Source organism: Papio anubis, chromosome 3, assembly GCF_008728515.1.
Source record: "Papio anubis isolate 15944 chromosome 3, Panubis1.0, whole genome shotgun sequence".
Taxonomy (NCBI): Eukaryota; Metazoa; Chordata; class Mammalia; order Primates; family Cercopithecidae; genus Papio; species Papio anubis.
The window spans coordinates 100050386-100075043 of record NC_044978.1 but is presented as its reverse complement, the minus strand read 5'-3'; the positions used below and the strand labels follow the sequence as shown (position 1 = coordinate 100075043).

At 34.6% G+C, this 24658-nt stretch overlaps 1 protein-coding gene and 1 non-coding gene across 14 annotated transcripts in view; both read right to left on the bottom strand.

Moving 5' to 3' along the window:
- EXOC1 (exocyst complex component 1) overlaps nt 1-24658 on the bottom strand; it is a 52361-nt gene that overhangs the window by 14460 nt on the left and 13243 nt on the right. For 6 of the 13 annotated variants that reach the window (XR_002522112.1, XM_009207061.2, XM_021938607.1 and 3 more), the window contains 9 exons: nt 22930-23117; nt 20541-20768; nt 20198-20330; nt 19456-19565; nt 18598-18651; nt 13306-13455; nt 7057-7162; nt 1975-2019; nt 533-696 (listed from right to left, as the gene is read on the bottom strand). Coding sequence is in view for 12 of the 13 variants with exons in the window: in XM_009207061.2 (XP_009205325.1) it covers nt 533-696; nt 1975-2019; nt 7057-7162; nt 13306-13455; nt 18598-18651; nt 19456-19565; nt 20198-20330; nt 20541-20768; nt 22930-23117 (1178 nt within the window). In the remaining variant the exon portion in view is untranslated. The remainder of the gene's footprint in view (nt 1-532; nt 697-1974; nt 2020-7056; nt 7163-13305; nt 13456-18597; nt 18652-19455; nt 19566-20197; nt 20331-20540; nt 20769-22929; nt 23118-24658) is intronic. The other 7 variants (XM_021938605.1, XM_003898870.4, XM_003898872.3 and 4 more) reach the window with 3 other exon arrangements.
- LOC116274254 lies at nt 5286-5388 on the bottom strand. The gene has a single exon (XR_004182890.1). It is a non-coding gene; the product is annotated as a U6 spliceosomal RNA (small nuclear RNA).

Below are 24658 nucleotides of genomic sequence, written 5' to 3'. Positions count from 1 at the left end.
CACTAAAAATACAAAAATTAGCCAGGTGTGGTGGCAGGCACCTGTAATCCCAGCTACTCGGGAGGCTGAGGCAGGAGAATTGCTTGAACCCAGAAGGTGGAGGATGCAGTGAGCTGAGATTGTGCCACTGCACTCCAGCCTGGGTGACAGAGCAAGACTCCATCTCAAAAACAAACAAACAAAAAAACTTATTTAATGTAGTACAGAGAAAGGTTAGCATCACAAAAGCTTTTATTTCCTCTTACTTTCCAGGTGCTCAAACAACTTAGATTTGAGGTACAAGCATTTTATGATTTATAACAAATTTTAATAAAACTTTTATGTCATTTCATTGATAATTCACATTTTACTTGTCCTTTGACTAGTTTTTTTTTTTTTTCCAGATTCGATTCAGTTGGAAAGTAAGACATGGTTAATGCTTAAGACAGCCAGAAGAACCCAAATCTTTGAACACACTTACAGCAACCACAAACTGCTGTTAGAAAAGAAAACTAATGTTAATGTTTAAGAAGTAGTTGTTATTTTAGTTTACCTTATCAAATTTGGTCCTGTCGGCAACATCGAGATCAGAGGCAGACATGTTTCCCATATCCAGCAGGGAAGATGACTGAGATCTGCGATTCCCTGAACTCTGAACACTGAGCTTATTTAGACTAGAAGTAGATCCAGTCAATTTTCCCGAACTTCCATGAAGACCTAAGAAATAATAAAACTTTGAAAGTTGTGACCTTCACAAATAAATGATCCAAAGTATAAAGCAGGGATAGATCTTCTATCTTCTACTGGCTTGGTCTTCCAGGGCTCGTATTAGTGCACAAAGCTTCTATACGGAATAGGTGGTATAGTTTCCTTATCTTCCATTAACATTTGTGTCCTAATCCTGAGCATATTGAAAAGAGAAGTGAAACTACACAGATCCATAGAACAGGACTGAAAGGGACCTTAAAGAGCATATTGTCTATAACCTGCCCATTTCATAAAGTTGCCTGGTGAAATCACTAGACTAAAGTAGATGAGGGTTTCTTTTCCATTCAAAAAGACAGGAATAAGGATGAAGGTCACTGAGGACCATGTTAGCATATTAGCCAGTATGACCTTGTTATACTTCAGAAGAAAATTGCTGCATCTCAATGTTACCTCCACAATATATCAATATATTAGGTTGAACCACATGAAACTGCCCATACTTGATCATTTTGCCCTACCAAAAAAAGTCAACTGCATATGATGCAACTGAGTATATTCCAAACTCTGAAACTGCTTTTCCAGTAAGTGAACTGATTATAGTCCTTTAAAAATGAAATAAAATGAACAGAAAAAACACTCTGAAAACTTGTTATATTTAAAATACAACTGACATGTAATACATATATCACTAACCATATTAATATAGGACATCTGTGTTTAGGTAAAATTTTGGTATCCGTCATAGCCATGAGGAAAACTGAGAACATACAGCTGGCAATAACTCACATATACCAAGGAATGAAAGGATTTGATTTTTAGAAGAAAATGTGAAATTTTTATTCAGAATTAAACATAAACAATAACTAATATATTTTAAAAACATCTTTCCTGAATATCTTTCACTTAACTTGTACTATTTGCTAATGGTCAGAAAAGACAAAGGAAGACATAATAGGAATAATTAAAGATAAACTCTGGCTTCATTATGTAAAATCTGACCATATCTATATAAGAATTTTTATAGTTTCTAAACAGCCTGAAAACAGAAGTAGAATGGTTAAGTCTTTTCATAAATTTCTGACACAAGGTTCTACTACTCGTCAAGTAATTTCAACTATATCATAAATTTCTTGGATATCACTACTATCATGTGGGCTTTCTTTCACTAATACCTGGCAATTCAGAGCAATCAAAATTTTTGGTGTTACCTTTTTCCCAGACAACTAATTTCTAGACATTAAACAAACATGCATTGAGAATACCTACTAATACACTAGGCATACTCACTCTCTGTTTCCTGTTTGACAGCACTTTCTTTTCGAGGCAGTGTAGCTGTGATGGATTAGGTTGCAAGCATCAAAGACAAAGACAAGTTAATAAACTGCAATTTGCACAAACCATGCACAAGAGGAAGTAAAAGCTCTAGTTTAAAAGACACATGCAAAGAACCATGAGCATCAAGTAACAAGAAGTGCAAACACATGTTTAGTTGGTCACCTACTGTTTGAGAAATTATATGAGAGAAAAAAACTTTACTTTTAATGTATTGTTTTTACTCAAATATTCAGGTAGAAGTATCTATGCGTAACACACCTACACTTTAAAACGTTCTATTTTTTTAAGTTTATGAAGCTGGTACACTTAAATTTAAAAGACTAAATTCGCAAGTTTTGGTTTCCTGAGAAAATATAATTCAAGTAAATAAAGTTGCAGTTTATTAGAATGCAGCTGTAGATTTAGATGTCAACAATCTTGTGTTCCCTGAAAGCTCCTGAAAGGATTCTCCACTGTACTAAAATAATTTTATACTATATCTAACAAAAAATTATATGAGTGGGGCTTTAAAACCATTGAAAAGTTAAAACTAATTATCAAGCTGAATTACTTAGTCACTGGCTTTGTGAGTGCCCAGAATGAAAGGTATATATCATAATACTAACAATCAGATGTATGAATAAAAGGATAAAGTTTAGGGAATAGATGTAATATAAGAATCTGAACTCTTTTTAGGGTCATTAGGCATTTCTTTTATCCAAAACTTCTCTCTCTATAATACCTATTAGATCAATATTAGAGCTAATTTTGTGAAACAGTCTACACTCAAATTAGAAGTTGATGTGAAAAGTGAAGAAAGATCATAGGATGAAACAGAGTATTAAAGAATAAAACTAAAACTTAAAATATCTTTAAAACAGCAAAAAGATGTGTCAACTGACATTATCCCTACCAAGCTTCAAGGCAAAAATCTTGTCACATCAGTGACTGGTATATCTTTATCAGTGACAGGTATATCTTTCTATCAGTGACCGGTATATCTTTCTATCAGTGACTGGTATATCTTCATCAACGACAGGTATATCTTTCTAGCCCTGGCTACCTGAAGCTCAAGGGAATATGAAAAAACAAGGCTGGACATTAAAGCGGCAAACAGGGATCATGCTGGAGCTACTAGCTAGTCAATCTGAACAGTACTTTCTGGTGCCTTAAGGTGTCACTATACTATGTTCAGCAGTGCCAGAGCAAAATCTAAATTTTTTTATGGTTTATCTCTTTTTTTTATTTTTTGAGACAGGATCTCATTAGGCTGCCAAGGCTAGACCTGAACTCCTGGGCTCAGGTGATCCTCCTACCTCAGCCTCCCATATAGCTGAGATTATAGATGTGGACCACCATGCCTGGCTAGTTTTTTTTCTTTAGTAGTCAATAAGGAATACAGACTTACTAATAGTGTCTATTAATTATAATTTGGGGTTCATAAAACATATCAGTTATCAGCAAGTGATAATACTCAGGTAAAATGTTAAATATCTTTAAATAATCCCCACTAGAATGTAAACTTCATAAAGGTAGGGTCTTTGTTTACTGCTGTATTCCCAGTACTTATAACAGTGAGTTTTAGATAATAGGTAATTTATAAATATTTATTGAGTTAATCTTCCAGCCATCCCTGAATTTAGCATTGTATTCAAGACTCTTTGGAATCAACAAGATTTCTTAGTTTAGTGGAGAAACAATAATAGAATAATTTTGGCTATTTTAAAGATTCGGAATCTTAAATTGGAAGGAGGGCAATAATTATGTAAATGTATGCATTAAGGGACTAAAATTTCATACAAATGAGAAGTGATATACATACATCTCAACTGCAGAAAGTAAAAATGGTGACTAAAAAAAATTACTAAATTTCCTTTCCCTGTCATTTCATTAAATTTGTAGCATACAAAGAAAAAAAAATACACTGAAATATCAATCCTGTGGGAAAAAATTCCATGCCTTTGAAAATATCAAAATAAATCTATTAATCAAAAAAACTTACACAAAGGCCTTATCACAAAGAAAAGCTACTTCCCTGGTACTTTAATGTATTTTTGAATTATTTCAGTTAAGTAGATGTTAAAGACTTGACTCAAGAGTGGCTGAAAAAGAAAGGATTCTCTATTTCCCTGATTCTCTATCACTATATTGACTATACAGTTTCTTTTTGTAAGACACATTCATTCTGACTATTCTTACCAGCATGTATTCTTACTAGCATTTGTGACCCAGAATTTTCAGAGCAAACAAGCAAGCAAAAAGCAAACTTAATTTAAATTTCATTTATAATTACTTAATTTTGATTCACTGAAAAGTCATCTTTCCAAAATGTGAGATTTCTATTTTAATTATAATTACAGATGTTCCTCGACTTACAATGGGGTTACACTTCTTTTTTTTTTTTTTTTTTTTTTTTGAGACAGGGTCTTGCTCTGTTGTCCAAGCTGGAGTACAGTGGCACAATCATGGCTCACTGCAGCCTTGACCTCTCAAGGCTCAAGCGATCCATGCCCCTCAGCCTCCTGAGTAGCTGGGACCACAGGTGCACGCCACCATGCCTGGCTAATTTTTTATTTTTTTCTATATATGGGGTTTTGCCATGTTACCAAGGCTTGTCTCGAACTCCCGGGCTCAAGTCATCCTCCGGGTTCAGCCTCCCCAAGTGCCGGGTTTATAGGTGCGAGCCTATAAACTGCACCAGGCTGGAGTTACATTTTGATAAACCCATTACAAGTTGAAAATATTGTAAAGAGAAAATGCATTTAACACACCCAACTTACTGAACACCAGAGGCCTAGCCTACCTTAAACAGAGTGAAAACACATTATCCTAGAGTTGGGCAAAATCATCTAACACAATGTCTATTTTATAATAAAGCACTGAATATTTCATGTAATTTACTGAATACCATACTGAAAGTAAAAAACAGAATGGCTGTATGGGTACTTGAAGTATGGTTTGTACTGACTGCAGAGTGCTTTCAAACCACTGTAAAATAAAAAAATCCTAAGTCGAACAATTATAAGCCAGGACAGTCTATAGTATTAAAAATTCATTTAAACACAACTTGAATCACTGAAAAGACATCTTTGAAAAAAATGTACACTATACCTTATTTAGAACTTCTCAAGTCATTTGCATTTAACTTGAAATTAATTTTTAAAATACTGGCTAAAAGTTGGATTTTCAAACATGAACCAAACTATTTTTATTCTCCGAATTGTTTATTTAGTTTTTCTTCTCCTGTAGCTGTTATCAAAATAACTGATACTGTGATTTTCATTTGTTTTATAGAACGTTTCACAAATTAGTGTGTCATCCTTGCGCAGGGGCAATGCTCATCTTCTCTGTATTGTTCCAATTTTAGTACATGTGCTGCTAAAGTAAGTGCTATTTTCTATGCCCTCAATTGTCACAAATAACTCTCCTATTCCTTGCTATTTAATAGACACATTTAATAGAAGATATGTGATTTTAACACTTATAAAACTACAAAAGTACCTTTTAACCTGTATTATGTTAGTTAAAAATGTTTTTAACAAGAATTTCTCAAGGAGGAAACAATTTAGGTTTCAGGTTAATGCAATGATAACAGTAAGATACTATTATACTTGATTTAAGTTATATTTTTATTATTTCATTTATCTTAATGTGAATCTTAGACTTGATAAACTATTACGATACTGGGATTAATGACCTACTCAGGAGATAATTTTAGAAATATTTCTTTTTTACTCCAGTTTTCATATACTGAAGGAGTTCTCTCAAAATAAAATGGTTCACTAACAAGTGGTGACAAATATACTTAATGAAAACATTAAACATGTAACTGCATTAATAATATGCTGTTTACTCAAAAAAAAAAAGCATAACATATCCACAGTGAAACATTAACAAGGATATAAACACACTGCTGTTTAAGAACAATTAACCTTTAGGATGAGTTAGCATTTCTGTTTCCGAAAGCCTACTGTCCCAAGATTCTTATCAGTATCTGTAAAGTGTAGCATATTTACAGACAAATTCAAACCATTTGAAATGTCTGGACTAGTAATAATCAATATATTAGTGTTGCATTTTTTAAAAACAGTGAGTTACAGAATAATTACCCACTAATGACAGTCTTCTCTGTCCTACAGTAAAGAATGGAAACATGTACTATCAGTTTTCAATCCTGTTTCTTGATTACTGAAGTTGCTTAGGGCATAGGCTCCTTTCAACAGGCAAATGCTAAACTCATTATTCTAAAGGGGAGCTATGCAGACACACTGAGGAGTACACAATGTGGCCATTTAAGGCCAGGTTTTGACTTGAATAGGCACAAAACTCCATCCAAAAGGAACTCCAGAGATGGATACATGCAAGAGCAGAATGTGGCCTCGGCAAATCACCTTCCTCATAACTTGATACTGTCACTGGCTATTCTTTCAAATAATGTTTCTGTCCATTTAAAATACTTAGAAACAACAAAAATTAACATGCTTCAAAGCATCTCTTTAGAAAAATAAGGTAAAATAACATGATAATGTTTGGTGACAGTTTTATAGCTCTTTGGCAGGGGAGAAAATATTTAAACTTTCTTTTTGATTCAAAATAGCCAGTGAGAAGTAAGAAGCCAGGAACCAGTTTCATTTCTATGTGGAGAGCAATGACTTAAGAGATTAGTGACTTGCCCCCAACTGTTATAAAAAGTCTTTTAGGGAATCAGTTAAATTGAACTCCCAACATCTATCTCTCGGTCTAGTACTTTCTCTACTTGACTGCACTTCATTTTCTCACCAACCCATGTTCCTATGAATATATATATTTGATTATAGCATGAATACACAAATGCTGTCAGAGTCACACACTGCAGAATTTCAATTAGTAAAGAAAATTTACAGATATACATTTTTGTTCTATGAAACAGCTATAAATCAAGCCAGTGTTTTAGATCTCTTTGTTCATAAATTCTACTGGATCTACCTCCACCTCACTTAAGAAGTCCTAGAATTATTTGTTATAAATAAAACCATTTTTAATAGGAAGATAACGAACTGACATGCCTAAGCTTACCAAACTTCTTGCTTTCTTTAGTTGTGCCAGTCATCTTGATCTTTGCAACTTCAAAGAAATCTTTGATTTCTCTTTCATATAGTCGGGATAAATAATCCATGTAATTCTTAAAATAAAAGTAATATGTACTTCTTATTAATAAAACACATATAACAATTTCAGTTTTTCAATTCCCCAAGTCCTTCATGCTTGTTTTAAATTTCATGGTCCAAAACTTTGACGTATTTCACAGGATATAAAAATAGGTTATTTTCTGTCTTAAAAAACAATTGAATAGGCATTATAACATTAACAATTTACAAAAATATGAAGTCAAACATAACTATATTTATATTTTCATTTTTCTATATTACATTTTGCATATTTTAAATATCACTACAATCATACTATACAGAATATCTAAATAAGAACAATCATGTTTCTCCAGTCTCACATTTTAATGACAGCACAGTATTCAGTTTTGTTGGCGTAGCACCATTAAGTAAAACTAAAACTTCAATTAAATAAAACTAAAACTTAAAAATATCTTTAAAACAGCAAAAGGATGTGTCAACTGACATTATCCCTACCAAGCTTCAAGGCAAAAATCTTGTCACATCAGTGACTGCCCTAACACAGGACAATGAAGTGGTTTCCTTGTTTTGCTATGATAGACAATGTTATGATAAGCTTTTCACCTCTAATGAACTATTTCTTTGAAATAATTTCTTAAGGATGGAATTACAGGGTCAAAAAGTATGGGAATCTTGATTGCTCTTCTTCCGTATTGCCATGCTGTTTTAAAAACAGACCAATAATAAATGGTGTCAATGGCACTTAAGAATATTTAGTTTCACTGATCCTCTGTCAGCTTGGGGTATTACTCCAAAATAGGTATTTTCCATAAGAATTTAATTAGTATATCTTACAGTTTTCAAAATTAAGTAATCAATTTTCTTAGAACAGATTTAATTCTCACTTAAATAAAAACATCTATCCTTTGACATACAAAAATCATTTCTTCATCATTTCTACTTATTATCACATAAAAATATACTCTCAAGAAGAGTTCCTCAACAATGGGAGACTGTATATTTTTCCAAGTATGAAGTTAAATGCCACACATAGAATTTGACTAAATTTAAATAAAGCCATAGCAGAAAAGTTGTACCTAGCTATTCTTTTAAGTTTATCATAAAATCTAAGCTTCAACTTCCTATATTATTTCAAATTAATATGTCCATTTTTAGAACATGTTTACCTGCTTTAAAGATCAGGTATACCTTCCAAAAGGTACATGTTGTGTAAATATTTGTATATTGATTCACAGTTTACCATTCATTGTCTTAAAATATTTCATAGATGTATCCTTATAAAATAGCATTTGGACCAAACATAATATAGATCCTGTCCTTTTTCAATTTGTAGGCCATACACATTTTTCATATAATCTCTGTAAGAACATTTAGTCAATTGGGCAATTCTTTCCCATGATCTTTGTATAACTTTAAAAGCAAATATAAATTAGAATTCTTATTTCATTGGGATGTATTACTTTTTCAGTGGGACTCAAATGACTTAGATACCTTTTTTCCTGGCACGCAACAGAACTCACTGACAGGAAAGACCACAGGAAGGTTTTACTATATCAGTGTCTCCCGAAAACTCTACGATGTTAGCCTGGGCAACATGGCGAAACCCTGTATCTACAGAAAGTACAAAATTAGCCGGGAGTGGTGGCACATGCCTGTAGTCCCAGCAACTCAGGAGGCTGAGGTAGGAGGACTGCTTGAGCCTAGGAAGTTGAGACTGCAGTGAGCTGTGATGACATCACTGCATTCCAGCCTGGGTGACAGAGGGAGACCCTGTCTAAAAAAACAAAAGCGAAAACAAAAACAAAACACAACACAACAAACAAAACAAAATCCTAAAGTAAGTTTTAAATTTTAAGATGGTACTTTGGAACGCTAGCTCGCCATCTTCTCTACCGGCTCTGATTTTTTTTTCTTTTCACTCGCCTCAGCTTCTCTAGCTGTCTGATTAAATCTGCCTTTCCTCCCAGCAACCCTTGCCTCTAGTGTTTGGCTTTTGAGTAGTAAGCAGTGGAACCTGGGCCCACTGTAGGGTCTTTCAGAGACCTCCATGGTTTACTTTTTCTTTATACAATGTGAAAGGAAAATAAATCTTGGGGCCCCAAAATCACTAAGCTAAAGGGAAAAGTCAAGCTGGGAACTGCTTGGGCAAACCTGCCTCCCTTTCTATTCAAAGTCATTCTTCTGCTCACTGAGATAAATGCATATCTGATTGGCTCCTTTGGAGAGGCTAATCAGAAACTCAAAGGAATGTAACCATTTGTTGCTTATCTACCCATGACCTAGAAGCCCCCTCCGCACTTTGTCGTCCCACTTTTGCTTTGAGTTGTTTGGCCTTTCCAGACCAAACCAATGTTCATCTTACATATACTGATCGATGTCTCATGTCTCCCTAAAATGTATAAAACCAAGCTGTGCTCGGACCACCTTGGGCACATGTCGTCAGGACTTCCTGAGGCTGTGTCACGGGCGCGCGTCCTTAACTTTGGCAAAATAAACTTCCTAAATTGACTGAGATCTGTCTCAGACTGGGGTTTGCAATAATAAGACAAATTCTACAAATGTAAAACTGAAGGGGAGAGAAGACATGTGAGTCATCTTCAAGTACGACTGCCAATCTCAGGAGGCTATTAGCAGAGGAAAACTCCTTTCCTACCCAAGCATGGATGGACCATCTCTACTAACTGCCCTACATGTATGACCCAGAGTTGCAGACAGGGGTAGCAGTCCCGGGAGGAAGAAATCTGGGCAGTCCAAGCTACATCTATTTTCTGTATACCAAAAAATGGGGCTTTGCTTAGATTCAGCCTCAGTACAGCTAGAGGCAGTGGCTAACGATTCTTATTCCCAAAGAATTTTGTACAAGTTTTTTCTGTTCCTGCCAAAAAGTGAGCTGTGTAAACCTAACCAAGTGCAAATAGCTTTCTGAATTTAATTATGATTTCTTACTAAAGAAACACTGATTTGTCTGTTTCCTTCTTTTTTCTTTCATTCCTTCCTTCCTTCTTCCTTTTTAAGTAAAACTCCTGTTTTTGACAACTCTTCAGCAACCAAATTAGATGATGAGGTAAAAATACATAATCTGTCAAAAGCTCAAATCACAGGATGATACAACATTCCTGAGAAAAAGTCAATTTCATTTAAAAAGCTCACTAATACTGTCAATCAAAAATAAACTCTGAGCAGAGAATGATTCCACAAATCATTACTAGGTTGGCTATAATCTTGTTTCTTCACTTTAAATTACATTCATGAATACTGCATTATATATAAAGATAGGGCAATAATACTCACTGGGAACACAATTAGGCAAAAAGCTTATTGATTACTTATTTGAATATTCACTAGGGGACAAAGCACTTGTTGGCACAAAACTCTTAAGGAAATATAATTTATGTTTAATTATTCAGAATATTAATCCTCCTAAAACTTCAAAAGGCAAAGAATTCCAGTAATGTAAATTTTTTCCTTAAGATAGCTCCAAATCAGAATTCTGTTGAATGAAAACAAGACAAAACAAAATATAACACAACAGTGGAGATGTATAATGCTTAATATACTAATTCTGAGGAACTAAAATAATCTCACTTAAAATAGCCAGCCAGATAATAAGTATATAAGCACCTCAGGAGACTCTTTTTTTTTGAAAAGCATTTTAAAAATTAAAATTTAAAGATATTATTTATTTTACTAAGGTTTATATCCCTTTTCTTATGATCTCTGTTTAGAAGTGCAAGAGCCAGACTTTACTTTAAATGCGCAAAGGCACTTCAAGAGAAAATACATGAAAACTGATACATAAAAACGTCCTACTGTCAAATATGTCAACACAAATGCATGGATAGGAATATATAATTTGCCTCCTTCTTACTATCACACTTCTCATAAATCTCTACCTAACCCTTCTGCTTTCTTCTGAAGCATGAATCTAAGATACCACATAGAAGTTGCTTTTACACTAGCAATTCCAATATTCTCATTCCACAGAGACAAAACATATCATTCCTTCCAATTCTAGAACATCTTTTAAGGCCACATGGTCCATATAATTATGATTAATTATTAACACAGTTTATGCATTAGATATATGTTTATGCATTAAAAATAAGAATATTTTTAAACTTCAAATTCACAAAAATTTACAGATAAAAGATTTTAGATGTTTCTCAGAGTATTTCAGAATTTTAATAAAATGGATCTTCAGCCAGGACTATCTAGAATACTATTAGCTATTTATGTAGTTGACTAGATAGGTGGGAATTCTTTAACTCTGTTTTTTTTTAAAAAGGGACATGATGTCCAATTTCTAAACTAAAGATCAACAGCATAAATGCCAGAAAAGGGCCGGGCGCGGTGGCTCAAGCCTGTAATCCCAGCACTTTGGGAGGCCGAGACGGGCGGATCACGAGGTCAGCAGATCGAGACCATCCTGGCTAACACAGTGAAACCCCGTCTCTACTAAAAAATACAAAATAAACTACCCGGGCGTGGTGGCGGGGCCTGTAGTCCCAGCTACTCGGGAGGCTGAGACAGGAGAATGGCCTAAACCCGGGAGGCGGAGCTTGCAGTGAGCTGAGATGCGGTCGCTGCACTCCAGCCTGGGCGGCAGAGCAAGACTCAGTCCCTATGGCTTCCTGCTACAATGGCTATTAAATCTAAGTCAGGCCGTGTCATTCCATGGCTTAAAGTCCACCATCTCCCCTGCCTACCGTGCAATATCACGCACAGTAGAAGACAAATCCTTACATGGTCCACAACCCCTTCCAGATCCACCCTGCCCCCACCAGGGTCTGTTCCTGGCTCACGGTGCTCCTACCACACTGGCCTCCCTGCTCTGCAAGCACACCAGGAATGCTCTGCCTTAGGGCACTTGCACTGTGCCTGGAAAGCTCTCCTCTGGAAATCCTTATCCCATACCCTTCTCCCAGTCCTGGCATTCCCTGCTTTATTTTCTCTAGAGCACTCAGCAGTACCTTTTAACATACTATATAATTAACATTTTTGTCTGTCTGTCTCCTCTAGAATACGTACTCTGAGAAGGCAAGTATTTGCCTGTTTCCTTCAATGCTGTATCTCTCAGTGCTTACAAGTGTTAGCACGTAATACGTGCTCAATTCATTTACCGATCAAATATATGAATAAATGACTTTGCTCTTCCCCAAGTGCAGAATTTTAGTCAGTAGTATTGTTCTAAACTCCAAGCCCAGCAAGTTTGGCATCAGTCTGTTCCTTCTGTTATTGGAGTCTCTCTTTTGGTTTATATTCTCTATTTCCAACACTATCTTCCTGGCTCAACACTTCATTTCATCTGAATTATTACTTTAGGTTCTTAATTAAATTTCCTTCATCTAATCTTTTCCCATGCTTGAGGAATGCTGGAGGTCCCTATAGGTCATCTTTTTCAACGTAATTTCTCACTGCCCTAGAATAGGAAATTTCTGCTTCGGTCACACTTAACCTCATTGTCCTAGGACAAGTGTATATTTTTCCCACCTTTGTCTGCACATCTCTCTCCCCATCCCTGGAATGCCCTTCCTCTTATTTCTGGTTTATTTAATTGCACTCATTATTTAAACTCAACTGAAGTTCAATATCGTCCATGAAGTTTCCCCCACGGCCTCAAGACAGGGATTTTCCTTGTCTATACTGCCACACACTGAAAATTCATTTCCAGTTTAGTGTTTAATTTTTTGCTGATTGTTTTATGCATGATTCTTCCCAGTCAGATTTAAAGCTCATTAGGGTAGATGCTTATTAGGTAGGCCCCAGGTGCCTGGAATAGTGGAATGCTTGCTTAATAAAGAGACACTTTGTATTTCCTTAACAGAACAGATTATAAATCCACAGAGGGCAAATATCTCACTTATAATCCTCATACTTCCTTGTTTCTATACTGTACATAAAGAAACTCAGGAAATAAGCATAACATTTAACTAAATCGACTGATGCTTCAGGCTACAGTATGGCTTAATATTTTTCCATACTGAAGTTTAAAATTTAGCTCTCCTTTATCCAAGTAACTAAAATGAATGTTATCACTCGTAGACAGCACTGACTAATTTTCTGCTCTGCTAAGAACGTACTGCAGTATTTTAAATTTGGGGAACTGAACACATGACCTCTTGATTCTAAAAGATAATGCTCTATTCTCAGTGAGTAAATGACGGCAAATCCATACCTTTGTTAGTCCTTCATATTTTCCATAATCTGTACTCTTTAGCCACTCCATCAGCTTGGCATATCGGAGCAAATCTCTATGAAATGGATGATGGTTGGGTAAAGTCAGTTCAACAGAGTGTTGAGCAAGAGTCGAACTCTGATCATGACCCTAAAGTGAGTAAATAAGTAAATAAATATAATCGACAGTACAAAGACATATTGTTACAATAAAAAGTCTAAACAATGACCAAAATGTGGCCAAGCCAAACCAATAAGACATAGAAAAATAAAAATAATTAAGAATACAGAAAAATAAAAACCAAATACTTAGACAACTTTTATATCCTGTGTCTATCAAATGAACATTACCACAAGATAATCATAAACACACAAGAATGGCACTCTGATAAATCAACTACTCATTCCGTCTTCTAAAGGAATGAAGATGGAACGTTTTAATGAAGCTTCTCTCTCTCATACCATATTTCACAATTTATCAAGCAAATGACCTTCTTGATATAGCTTGAATTAAGAAACACAAATAGAAAAATCATTCAAAACAGTCTATACTTATGGTATTCCCATTAGAGTTTATAATATTTAAAACAACAGATAAAAAAAACGTAGACTATAAAGTCTTAGAGCTTGGAATTGGAACCTTGGTCATCTGAGTCTTACTTCTGTCTTGGAGCAGATTCAAATTGAAAATACAATTTCCCTACAACAAGCAAAAGGCAAAACAAGACAGATTTATTTGATGTAATTTTCACTCAACCTAATTTGCCTAAATGGTCAGAAGTTATTTGTCAGCATTTTGTGAAAATTTTATTAAAATTACACAGGCTGCTGGAGTTTTGGAACTAGTTAACTCATTTCCTGGTAAGGTTACCTAAAGCAAATTATGAATGTGTATTATACTCATTGGTATACATTAGCTTAATAAGCATCCTGAATTTAAAGAATTTAAATTCTTTTAAGTTGAAAGGAATTTCTTTCACCTAATTTATATACTTTACTATATACACAAAATAACCTAGTGGTTATGAATTTTTTAAAAATTTCTTTTAAATACAGAGTATTCAGAAAGAATCATTTCTGGCCTAGAGGAATGAGCAGTTCCCTGGTAACTGAGAAAGAAAGACGGAAGTGTAAGACATGCCAAGTACAAAAACCCACATCATTATCCATGTTCCTTCTTCATAAACATTTTCAAATCAGTCTGTTAGAAAATTTTCTTCATGTGAGAATACATCCCCAATTTAAAATGGAAATTAAAAAGAAAAAAGGAAGGACCCATTATACAGAAATTACATATAAAATGGTAGAAAACCACCAATATACTTCTCAGATTCATCTTACTGATATCTACTTAGGTTAACTTGGGAAACTGAACTAGAGATGGCAGAAAAATATCACAAAACGAGACTGACCAGTTCAAAATAACAAGAACTAAAACACGGGGCAACAGAAGTTCACAGCTACCACAGATGTTATACACGAGGTGTATTAATAGGTCCATAATCCCTTTCTGTAATTCTGACATCCAAAAAGCTCTGAAAACTCAGACTAAGCTTGGCACCAGAACAATTTTCATGGTAAAACGTGACCTGAACTGACATGGGCCTATTTATAGTGTTTAGAGTGACTATTCATATTTTTTGTTGCAAAAACATGTGCTTAGAGTGATTATATAATATACAGTATACATACTGTATTGCTTTTCTAAAATCTGAAAAATTCTAAAAACCCACCTAACCCCAAGAATTCTGGATAACAAAGCGTGAACCTGTGTGGATGTTTTTTTATGGGTGGCTACCTGAATATAAAACAATCACATCTTTCAAAAGAATCAAGGAGGACTAAGAGCTAAAGTGTTGAAGAATGGAACAATTCTATATATTTAGAATGCCTGGGCCACCACATCTTTTCTGCAAAGGCTAACAATAAAGATGAACAAAATTAATAATATTAAGTAAAATACACAGGTATTACCATTGGACTATTATCTATTTCTATGTTGCCAAAGGTCAATATAAACATTCTATTACAGAAATGTTTTTTAACCAACATGTCAGAAGGATAATCAGGATTCTACAGCATCACATGTATTAGATACTAGGCGATATAGATATTATAGTTTTAGGTCTACAAATGTCTCCAAATTGTTTTATTTTTTAAAAATTTATTTTTATTTTCATTAATAGAGATGGGGTCTCACTATGTTGCCCAGGTTGCCCTCAAACTCTTGAGCTCAAGTTATCCGCCCACCTCAGCCTCCCGAAGTGCTGGAATTCCAGGTGTGAGCCCCTGCGCCTGGTCTAAACTGTGTGCCTTAATTGGTCACGCTGATTAAAGGGAAGAATATTTGACAGACTTGTATCATACAAATGTTTAGCAAATAGTTTTTATTAGTAACAATGTATCATTATCCAAAACAATCTTCCTCATTATTTTTTCTCAATGATTCAAGACTCAAAATTCTTGTCTATGTTCTTCTACTGCTGTTTACTCAGGCACAAATGTCAATTAACTTGTTCAAGGTAACCCAGCGAGGAGGTAGGAGAGTCAGGATTTGGAACCCAGGAAGTTTGGCTCTAGTGTCTGCACTCTTAAGCACTTTGCTATAGTGACTTTTTAAAAGAAATGATACATTGGGGTCAAAGTTTGAATAAATTTTCAAGATTTGGAATTCTTTCTTTCCGTTATGACATACTTATTCTTGTTTTCTTAAAAATCTGAGCAAAGTTTGAACAAACCTCACAAAAATGAATCTTAATCACAAGTCTTTCTAAGCTTTTAACCAGAGATCATCAATCCATGTTTACAAAAATGTGACGCTTAAGGAAACAATTTTGTAAAAGAAATTGAATATTGGTGGTCTACAATACAAGTTTTATTTTATTATAGCTTGTTTCTGTATATGTATGTTGAAAGAAAAATTTCTAAACTTAAGCATATGGTAAAAAGTTCCACAACTTCGGTTTTTTTCCTGGTTGTACTTTTAGTTCAGTGCATTTCAGTTCATTTTCATTTTCTCTAATTTATGTGCATAATGAGTCTCATCATGTTGCTAAAGGCAAAAGTAGATAAAATCATGAGGTCTCTGTAGAACCAAAGGGGGAAACAAAAGGCAAAGAGAGTAGTTATCAAAATAAATCTTTCAAGAAACAACCAAAACCATTTTTTAAATGACATATTCTTTATGCAAATATTTCCTGAATTTCATTAACCTTAATTTGACTGTCTGTTTTCAATATCATAATCCTAATTAGTGTAACTGGCCAAATTTTCATACCTGATCTTTCTAGATACACAAATTCCCAGTAAATGTAAAAATTATGGGCAAGAGCCTATAATTTCAATGGAAATTGAGTGTGTAAGATCTGAAAGATCTAAAAGAAGCTAACTAATCTTTATGTAACATTACTCTCATACTATATTACAGTGAGTATTATATTAAAATACACTTCAAGTTTCACTAAAGTATAGATAACACAGAAGTATTAATAGGAAAGCTGCATCACAGATAGCATGCTCTGAATCAGTGATTCCCAAATGCAAGATGTTTTTCCTGGCCTATAGCAATAAGAAAAAGTACAATGAAAGAAGTGAGTCCTTCATAAAGGTAAACGTATTAATTTTTAAAATCTGAAAGGAAATTCTTATTCTTTTAGTGCCAAAATGTCATTTTAAAACAAAAAGATAATGAAAGTGGATAATAGTATTTCTTTTTCAAGGTCTTTATTTGGTAAAATAAAAAAATTGGTGATTTGGTCAGTCTCCAAATTTTATTTCTTTTAGTTTTACTAATTTGTAAATTTTAAAAAGACTGAGAATCAGTGCTTTGAAATTACTGTTATATTGTGAACAGATTTTTTCACTGGATTCTTCAGTATAATATTTGTAAATATTGTAACTATACATTTGCTATAAACTGTATTGCATGGACTCAGTTCAAGTCCTACCTTATCTGCGATTCCTTCCATATCTGACTCCTTAAATTCTCAATAAACTCACTTTTGATTAAACCTTTTTAGCACTTACAGTCCACAGTTCTACAATTAGCAATATATTACACACATTGCTAATGTATATTAGTCTTAACTCCTTACAAAGAGTAAGTACATTAGTTTTAACTCCTTCTTACAAGCATCTTGAGGGTACGAACTATTTCTTATTCTCACATATGGTAGACAGTGAGTACATAATAAGCATACAATGAAAATTTTGTGATTGCCAAAGAGGTGTACCATATTATTTTAATCAACTTTCCCAGCTTGTGCCCCTACCAGGAATAGACATACCCATGTTTCTCAACAATTTTGCTAGGTGACCTGATGCACTGAATGCAACACTAAGAAAATCTCTTTCTTATGCGTGGGATATCTTCTTCCACCTTTTTTGGCACATCCTAGGTTGTCACAGCATTCTGGTATTTAACATGCATCATTCACATGTAATAACACATATTAGCTTTTCAGAAACGGGAAGCATTCATTTTAAACGAAGCCATTAGTTTACAAGGCAAGAAGCAAAATCATAAATAACTGCAGGTTACAACAAACAGTTAAGGGTACAGAAAAGACTATTGTTTATTGGCTGATATTTTCAATACTCTCTACAAATGTGGATAACATAATTGTCAACAGCGTCATTTTTACAAACTAAGGAACTGTATAGGAATAGATGTTATTGTAGTAATTACCTAAGAAAAACACGAATTAGTAGTTCCTATGTGACATCTAAGCTTACTTTTTTCTTGACACTTTTCAGGTCAAGTGGAATGTTAAGGGAATTTCTCTGATTTCCCCTTACTGTGCTTTTAGTTAGGTGGTCTTCCTTTATGCTCCCACAGTCTCACCACCGTAACATTTATCCCTCTTGAGTATATTATTTGTTTGTCTCCCTTCCTAGACTGTGAACTACCTGAGGACAGGACTGGTCTCTCATTTATCCCAAGTCAATGTCTGGTATGTACCTCAACCACCTGGCAATACTAAATAAATGAAGGAGTAATATTACTATTATTACTAAATGAAGAGTAATACTACTATTTATTACTAAATAAATGAAGTGAGTTGAAAAAATGACAGAAAGAAAAGCAAGCAGAATGAGATTAAATGCCTTTTTGGCCCAAATAATCTCTACTATGGGACATTAAAAACCGGCTACAAATGTGGTTAACAAGTAGCTTAAATCAGTAAGTTATAATCTGTAAAGATTCTGCTGCTGTTAAGTTTAGCAAACTCTATAGAAAAAAAAAAAAACAAAACAGAATCAGAGAAGCTTGAGCCAAATTTGATGTACTCACAGGAACCGAAAGAAAGTAGGACCTGTTATAGAGTTGAAGGAGGGCCTGAGTAAACTAATTGGAAATAAAATATAGTAAATACAATTGTTTTAGAATATTGCAAAGTGAAAATAAAGTAAAAATCCACTGTTTTCAGGCAGTATTTCTTGATGAACAAGATATCCCCCCAATTTTTTTTCATTCAGTAACTCTAATAAAATAAAAGGGACTTTTAAAAGAGATGAAAAAATAAGAAACCTAATTTATTACATTAGATATTAAAATGGCTTTTATTCAAATCCCCCAAAGGTACTCTTAATATTATTAATAACAATATTATTACCACACTCTTAATTGTAACATCCTTCTCCATATAAAAATATAGGCAAAGCATTTATATGAAGATTAGATCAACTGAAATTTATGGTTGAGCTATACTCATTTTCTTAACAAGCATACTATGTTCTAAGTACATAGAACTTACAAAACATTTAAGACACTGAATCAAGTCCTAAGTCTCACCTCAAAATATTGAAAAATAAAACAGGTCCAATAGTAAACATCTAACAAGTTTGGACTTACTTTTATAAGTAAAAATATCTAAGTAGTATATGCAATTAATATGCACAGTTATTTGATTTCTAGAATCAGAGAGCATCAGCTGAAGGGAACTAGACTGTCTACTGAAAGAGGCAGCTGAGGCCCAAAATACATCTATGAGCAAAGAGGCACCTATTTCAAAATATTAAAATCAAATATGCGAAGGAATTGACTGCAACCCCAATTAAACATATTAACCTTTTTGTGGAAATGTAAGGTTAAGATAATACATAAATAAGCTATAGGAACATGCTCGTCTTAATAATAAAATAAAATTACCTGTTGAACAAAAACATTGTTGAGGTGACTCGCCAGTCTCCGGGCAAAAAGCTCTCGCAAATCACTGAATCGCTGCTGTTGCTGTTTGACTGCCAGAAGCATGTCATGGCCTGATACAGAATGACATTTTGTGACCAGTTTAATGGGTAAAAAGATTTCCTTGATGTTTAATGGAACATTAAACATACCTAAAGTTTTGAATAACCCCTAAGTTGTTTGAGTGTATTCATTTACCTGATAAAAGTTAAGCAGGAGAAAAATGGGACTGCACAGTGGTTCTCAAAGTGTGGTCTTGCCTCACCATCGCCTGGGAACTGTTAGAAATGTGGATTCTAAAGCCTCAGCCCAGATCTGCTGAATCTGGGGCTGGGGCCAGGCAATCTATGTTTTTAACAAGACATCTAGGGATTCTGACGGACACTCAAGTTTTGAAATTACTGCCTAGAAAAACCTTACGCTCTCTGGTCTAAGCAAAGCACTTACTTTCTGCTGGGTTCTGTGGATAGTACTAAATAAAGATCCTGGTGTTGACTGTAGTCATTGAGGTCAACTAGAAGGAGGAACTGAAGTAAAAAAGTTCATAGTATCAATAGAAATAAGTGGGAAATCAGTGAAACTTGAATAGCTAATAATGTAACCCTAAACCACTTGTCTCATGTATTTCTTGTCAAAATCTTTATAACAAGTTACAGGCTTAGTCTCAGATTCTTGGTCACATTTTTGTCATTTCTAATGAACATACCTGGTCGAAGAGCTACATTCATGCACTGCAGAAGGGCATCAGCAGCATTGGTGCAGGCCTCAATGCCTCTGGAAGAAGCAAGATCTCCTTCCTGAAGGGCCTTTATATGACCTTTGGCCAAGTCCATGTGGTTCTAGAATATATGCAAACATACCATTTGCATGTGTAATTCTGGGAAATTTACAGGCAAGATGCTACTCAATCCTATCATTAGGTCTTTGGAATTAATTTAAATCCTGTTCTCATAAGGAAATTAGAAAATGTTTACAAATGGGTTTTATGTATCATCACTAGTTTTTTGTTGTTGTTGTTGTTGTTGTTGGTAATTTATGATCATACTTACCACAAGGAACTCTATCTCAGATAGGAGTTTTACATTATTAGTGTTACTAAGATGAATTAGGTGGTTGCTTTCAGAGATCTGATCCATTTGTTCTTTTACACTTTGGAGCATTTCCTCATAACTGCTCAGTTTCAATTCAATCTGATCTACTTCCTTTAGAGCCTCATCTAGCAATTTCATCAAGATGTTGACTTGTTTTTCAGATGCCATGATTGACTGGATGTTAGCCTACAAAGTTAAAGACCAAAACAAGCAAACAAAAAACACAACATTTCATGTTACTTAAGTGTGTAAAAGAATAAAGGTGAAATGTTGCTAAATTTCCTTTAAAGTAGAGTAACAAAAATTGATATATACCTACACATCTACTTTAGTTTATCACTTTATGTTCTTCCATGTTTTACACAGTATTTCATGCAGGTACACTTGCCTCTTTATCAATGTTAAATTGATACACATGCCTTAGGATTTTATATTTCCACAGACTGCACAAGTAAGGTTCCAGAATGCACAAGTACAGTGCCAGAATGTATCATCAGTAATGGCACATTCTCATTTCTATACATTTAGGAGGCATTAGGCCATGTTATCTCTAACATTTCCTCCAATTCTACCAGCTAGAAATTTTCTTAACATCTATGTGAAACACTAAATAAAAGCATAATCACCTATGTGATATCTTAGTTGAGAAAGCAGCGGTGGTATACCAGACTCCGAAGGATACATGAAACTAATTTATAACTGTAGTATGAAGGGAACTAGTAACAGGACGTAGAAGAGCATATGGCTGATAGATAGCTCCTTCTATCATCTTTTTTCTTTTCTCTTTCATTTGCAACTCTGTTTTTCTTCTTCCCCAGGCAAAGCAGTAACAAACCATCATCCCCTTATCACTATTTTCTAAATGATTCTAACTATTGATTCTGAATTCCCTGAAATAAGGAAACTGCCAAATTCAAAATTAAACTGCAAAGCAATATGCTGACTTGGAACATATATACAATATTAATTAGAACAAAAAATATAAATCACTAAGCCATATTAAAAAGGCAAGTAACATGGTATGATGAAAAACCTGGACCAGAAATTTAAAGAATATCATTGTACAGCTGATGCTGTGGTTTCACACGTTATTTATACACTATTCACAGTAAATAAAATATAAGTGCAATACAACTTTAAGAGTCAGCAGGGCTCAGAAGCCACTGACACACTGACATCTCTTAAGTAACAGAGCTGGCGTTTGAATCTGCCCAGGATAATTTCTTCCTTAACATCTTAAAATCATTTCTAGGCTTTGCTTTCAGTGAGCTCTGTAAACTTGTAAGCTTGGACTATTTATATAATCTCTCTGGGCCTGAGTCAGACCCCATAACTTCTGTACCTTTCATGTATATAACACTAAAATTTAAGTCTTTAAAATGTTCCTTATCCTCTGAGGGATTTCTTAAATGCTTACCTTTTCTTAAAACCAGAACAAACCCAAATGATTTTAGAGTATTCTAGCATAAGAGATGCTGTGCATTTGATTTTTTTGTTTTGTTCTGTTTTGTTTTGTTTTGAGACAGTGTCACTCTGTCACCCAGGCTGGAGTGCAGTGGCACGATCTCAGTTCACGGCAACCTCTGTCTTCCAGGTTCAAGCGATTCTTGTGCCTCAGCCTCCCGAGTAGCTGGGACCACAGCAGCATGCCACCATGTCTGGCTAATTTTTTTCTTTTTTTAAAGTAGAGATGGGGTTTTGCCATGTTGGCCAGGCTCGTCTCGAATTCCTGACCTCAGGTGATCTGCTCACCTCAGACTCCCAAAGTGTTGAGATTACAGCTGTGAATCACTGCACCCAGCAGGTGCTGTGCATTTGAATTACACTCAAAAACTGCATACAAAACAAAAAGCTCTATTCTAAAACATTTTAGCAGAGAAGTCACAGATCTCTTTCTCTGGCTCTCCTGTTTTCACCACACTCACTCCACTCTTCTTTGGTAAATGATTCACATATTTTAGCCACGTTTCTCTTTTCATACTTCATCCCTATTTTTTTCAAACCACACACACACACACACAAATGCTATTCTTTGGCACTGAACTATTCCGACATGTTTCAGAGGCTGAGTGAATCAACTCCCAAGATGTTCTCTGGCTTACGTTTTACTTCATCACCTCATATCAAGAACCTCTCCAAATCCAGCATCTCAGCCAACTGTCTTCATTGGCTTAATAGGAATAGTTCATCTTTTGAAAAGACTGATGGTAGCTGGTAACGTGCTTATAGATAAAGATGGCAATAACACACTATAAAGGCTTAAATGCTGAGGTAGCACAGTATGAACATCATTAGCCTTCTCAATCCACTATACATCACTTATTCATAGATTTCAAGAAAGTCTTACCCCATCTAGCACCTGCAGCTCTCTGGACAATTTTTCTGCAAAGGCTTCTGCATTCGAGATTGCATATTCACAGCCTTCCATCATTATTTCAATATCCTGTTCTTCTCTTGCATTTAACTCTTGGTATTCATCTACTGCTTCTTCATCACCTCCTGTCACACTCTGATTTTCTCCACTTGGAACAGATTCTTAAAGAGCGTAAAAATTCAAAGTAAAATAGTCAAAAAAGTAGAAAAGACTATAACATAATACATATAGCTAGGTATAGTTATAAACACAGGTCACATTTAGCAGCTGAAAAAGAGGAAAGAATGATTCAAACCATATGAAAAAATCAAACTTTTTATAAATTTCATATGTTAATGAAATAAAGTCTTAAAAAATAAATAAAAAGCATGCAGTGTAATGCACTAACTTACAAGTGTTAAAACAGGCTTTCACCACAATTTCCCAAAATACAATTAAGCTAAAATGTAAAAACAAAACACAAAAACCAGTGGAAACAAACCTAAACATTTTTTCGTACCTGATGTGGCTGTTGCTCTAACAAAACAATGACTATGAATTCAGTACACACAAAAACAATTTTCTTTCCTTTTATTTCCAGGTGAAATTTTTCTTTTGTTACTTTTGTTACTTTCATCTTCGGTATGTATATTTTTGCCAAATAATTTTTAATTAAAATGAAAAATGCATCTATAATCCATAATTTATTTTGGTCACTAGAATATTTTTTTTTTTTTTTTTTGAGACGGAGTCTCGCTCTGTCGCCCAGGCTGGAGTGCAGTGGCCGGATCTCAGCTCACTGCAAGCTCCGCCTCCCGGGTTTACGCCATTCTCCTGCCTCAGCCTCCCGTGTAGCTGGGACTACAGGCGCCGGCCACCGCGCCCGGCTAGGTTTTTTTGTATTTTTTAGTAGAGACGGGGTTTCACCGCGTTAGCCAGGATGGTCTCGATCTCCTGACCTCGTGATCCGCCCGTCTCGGCCTCCCAAAGTGCTGGGATTACAGGCTTGAGCCACCGCGCCCGGCGGTCACTAGAATATTAACTGAATTTTCCATTTCTTTGTTTAAAAAAATTTCACAGGCATTGATAACATTTCTAAAGATAAGTTACAGAAGCTTTCTCAATAACTCTAATGTAAGAGCAACAACAACATGGCTGTTTGAAATTATAAAAAGTTAAACAGGCTTCAAGCTTTATAACAAAAGACCAAGAGGTCAAATTTGAAATGCTTTCTAGATGTTTCAGTTCATTTTTTTTTTGGAGGAAATACACTAGCATGTGAACCCTGTATATAAAGCTTGAGGTTAGGAGAGGTAAAATGAAAGAAATAATTTTTAACTCCTAAGATGTTATTTTACCACTCTAAATAAAGTTGGCAATTTCACAGACTTAATGGGGCATGATTTAAATTACAAACTCTGGATGCTTTTAGTATTCATTATTTTATAGGAAAATGAATATTTACATTCAGCATGACCTGAAATACGTTAATTTGTCCCAGAACAAAAACCAGCTAATTTGAAGTAACACAAGATTTACTCTTAAGAATGGTAATAAATTAGGCAGATTTAGATAACATCCCATAAAAAAAAGAAGACTAAAACTTTTGGTACAGGCAATTACAGATTTCAGTATATAAGTTTCTTAGAGAGATATTACCGAACTCCTTGTACTTTCAATGAGTCCATTTAGTTCACTGCGGAAAAAGTTCCACTGTCATGTG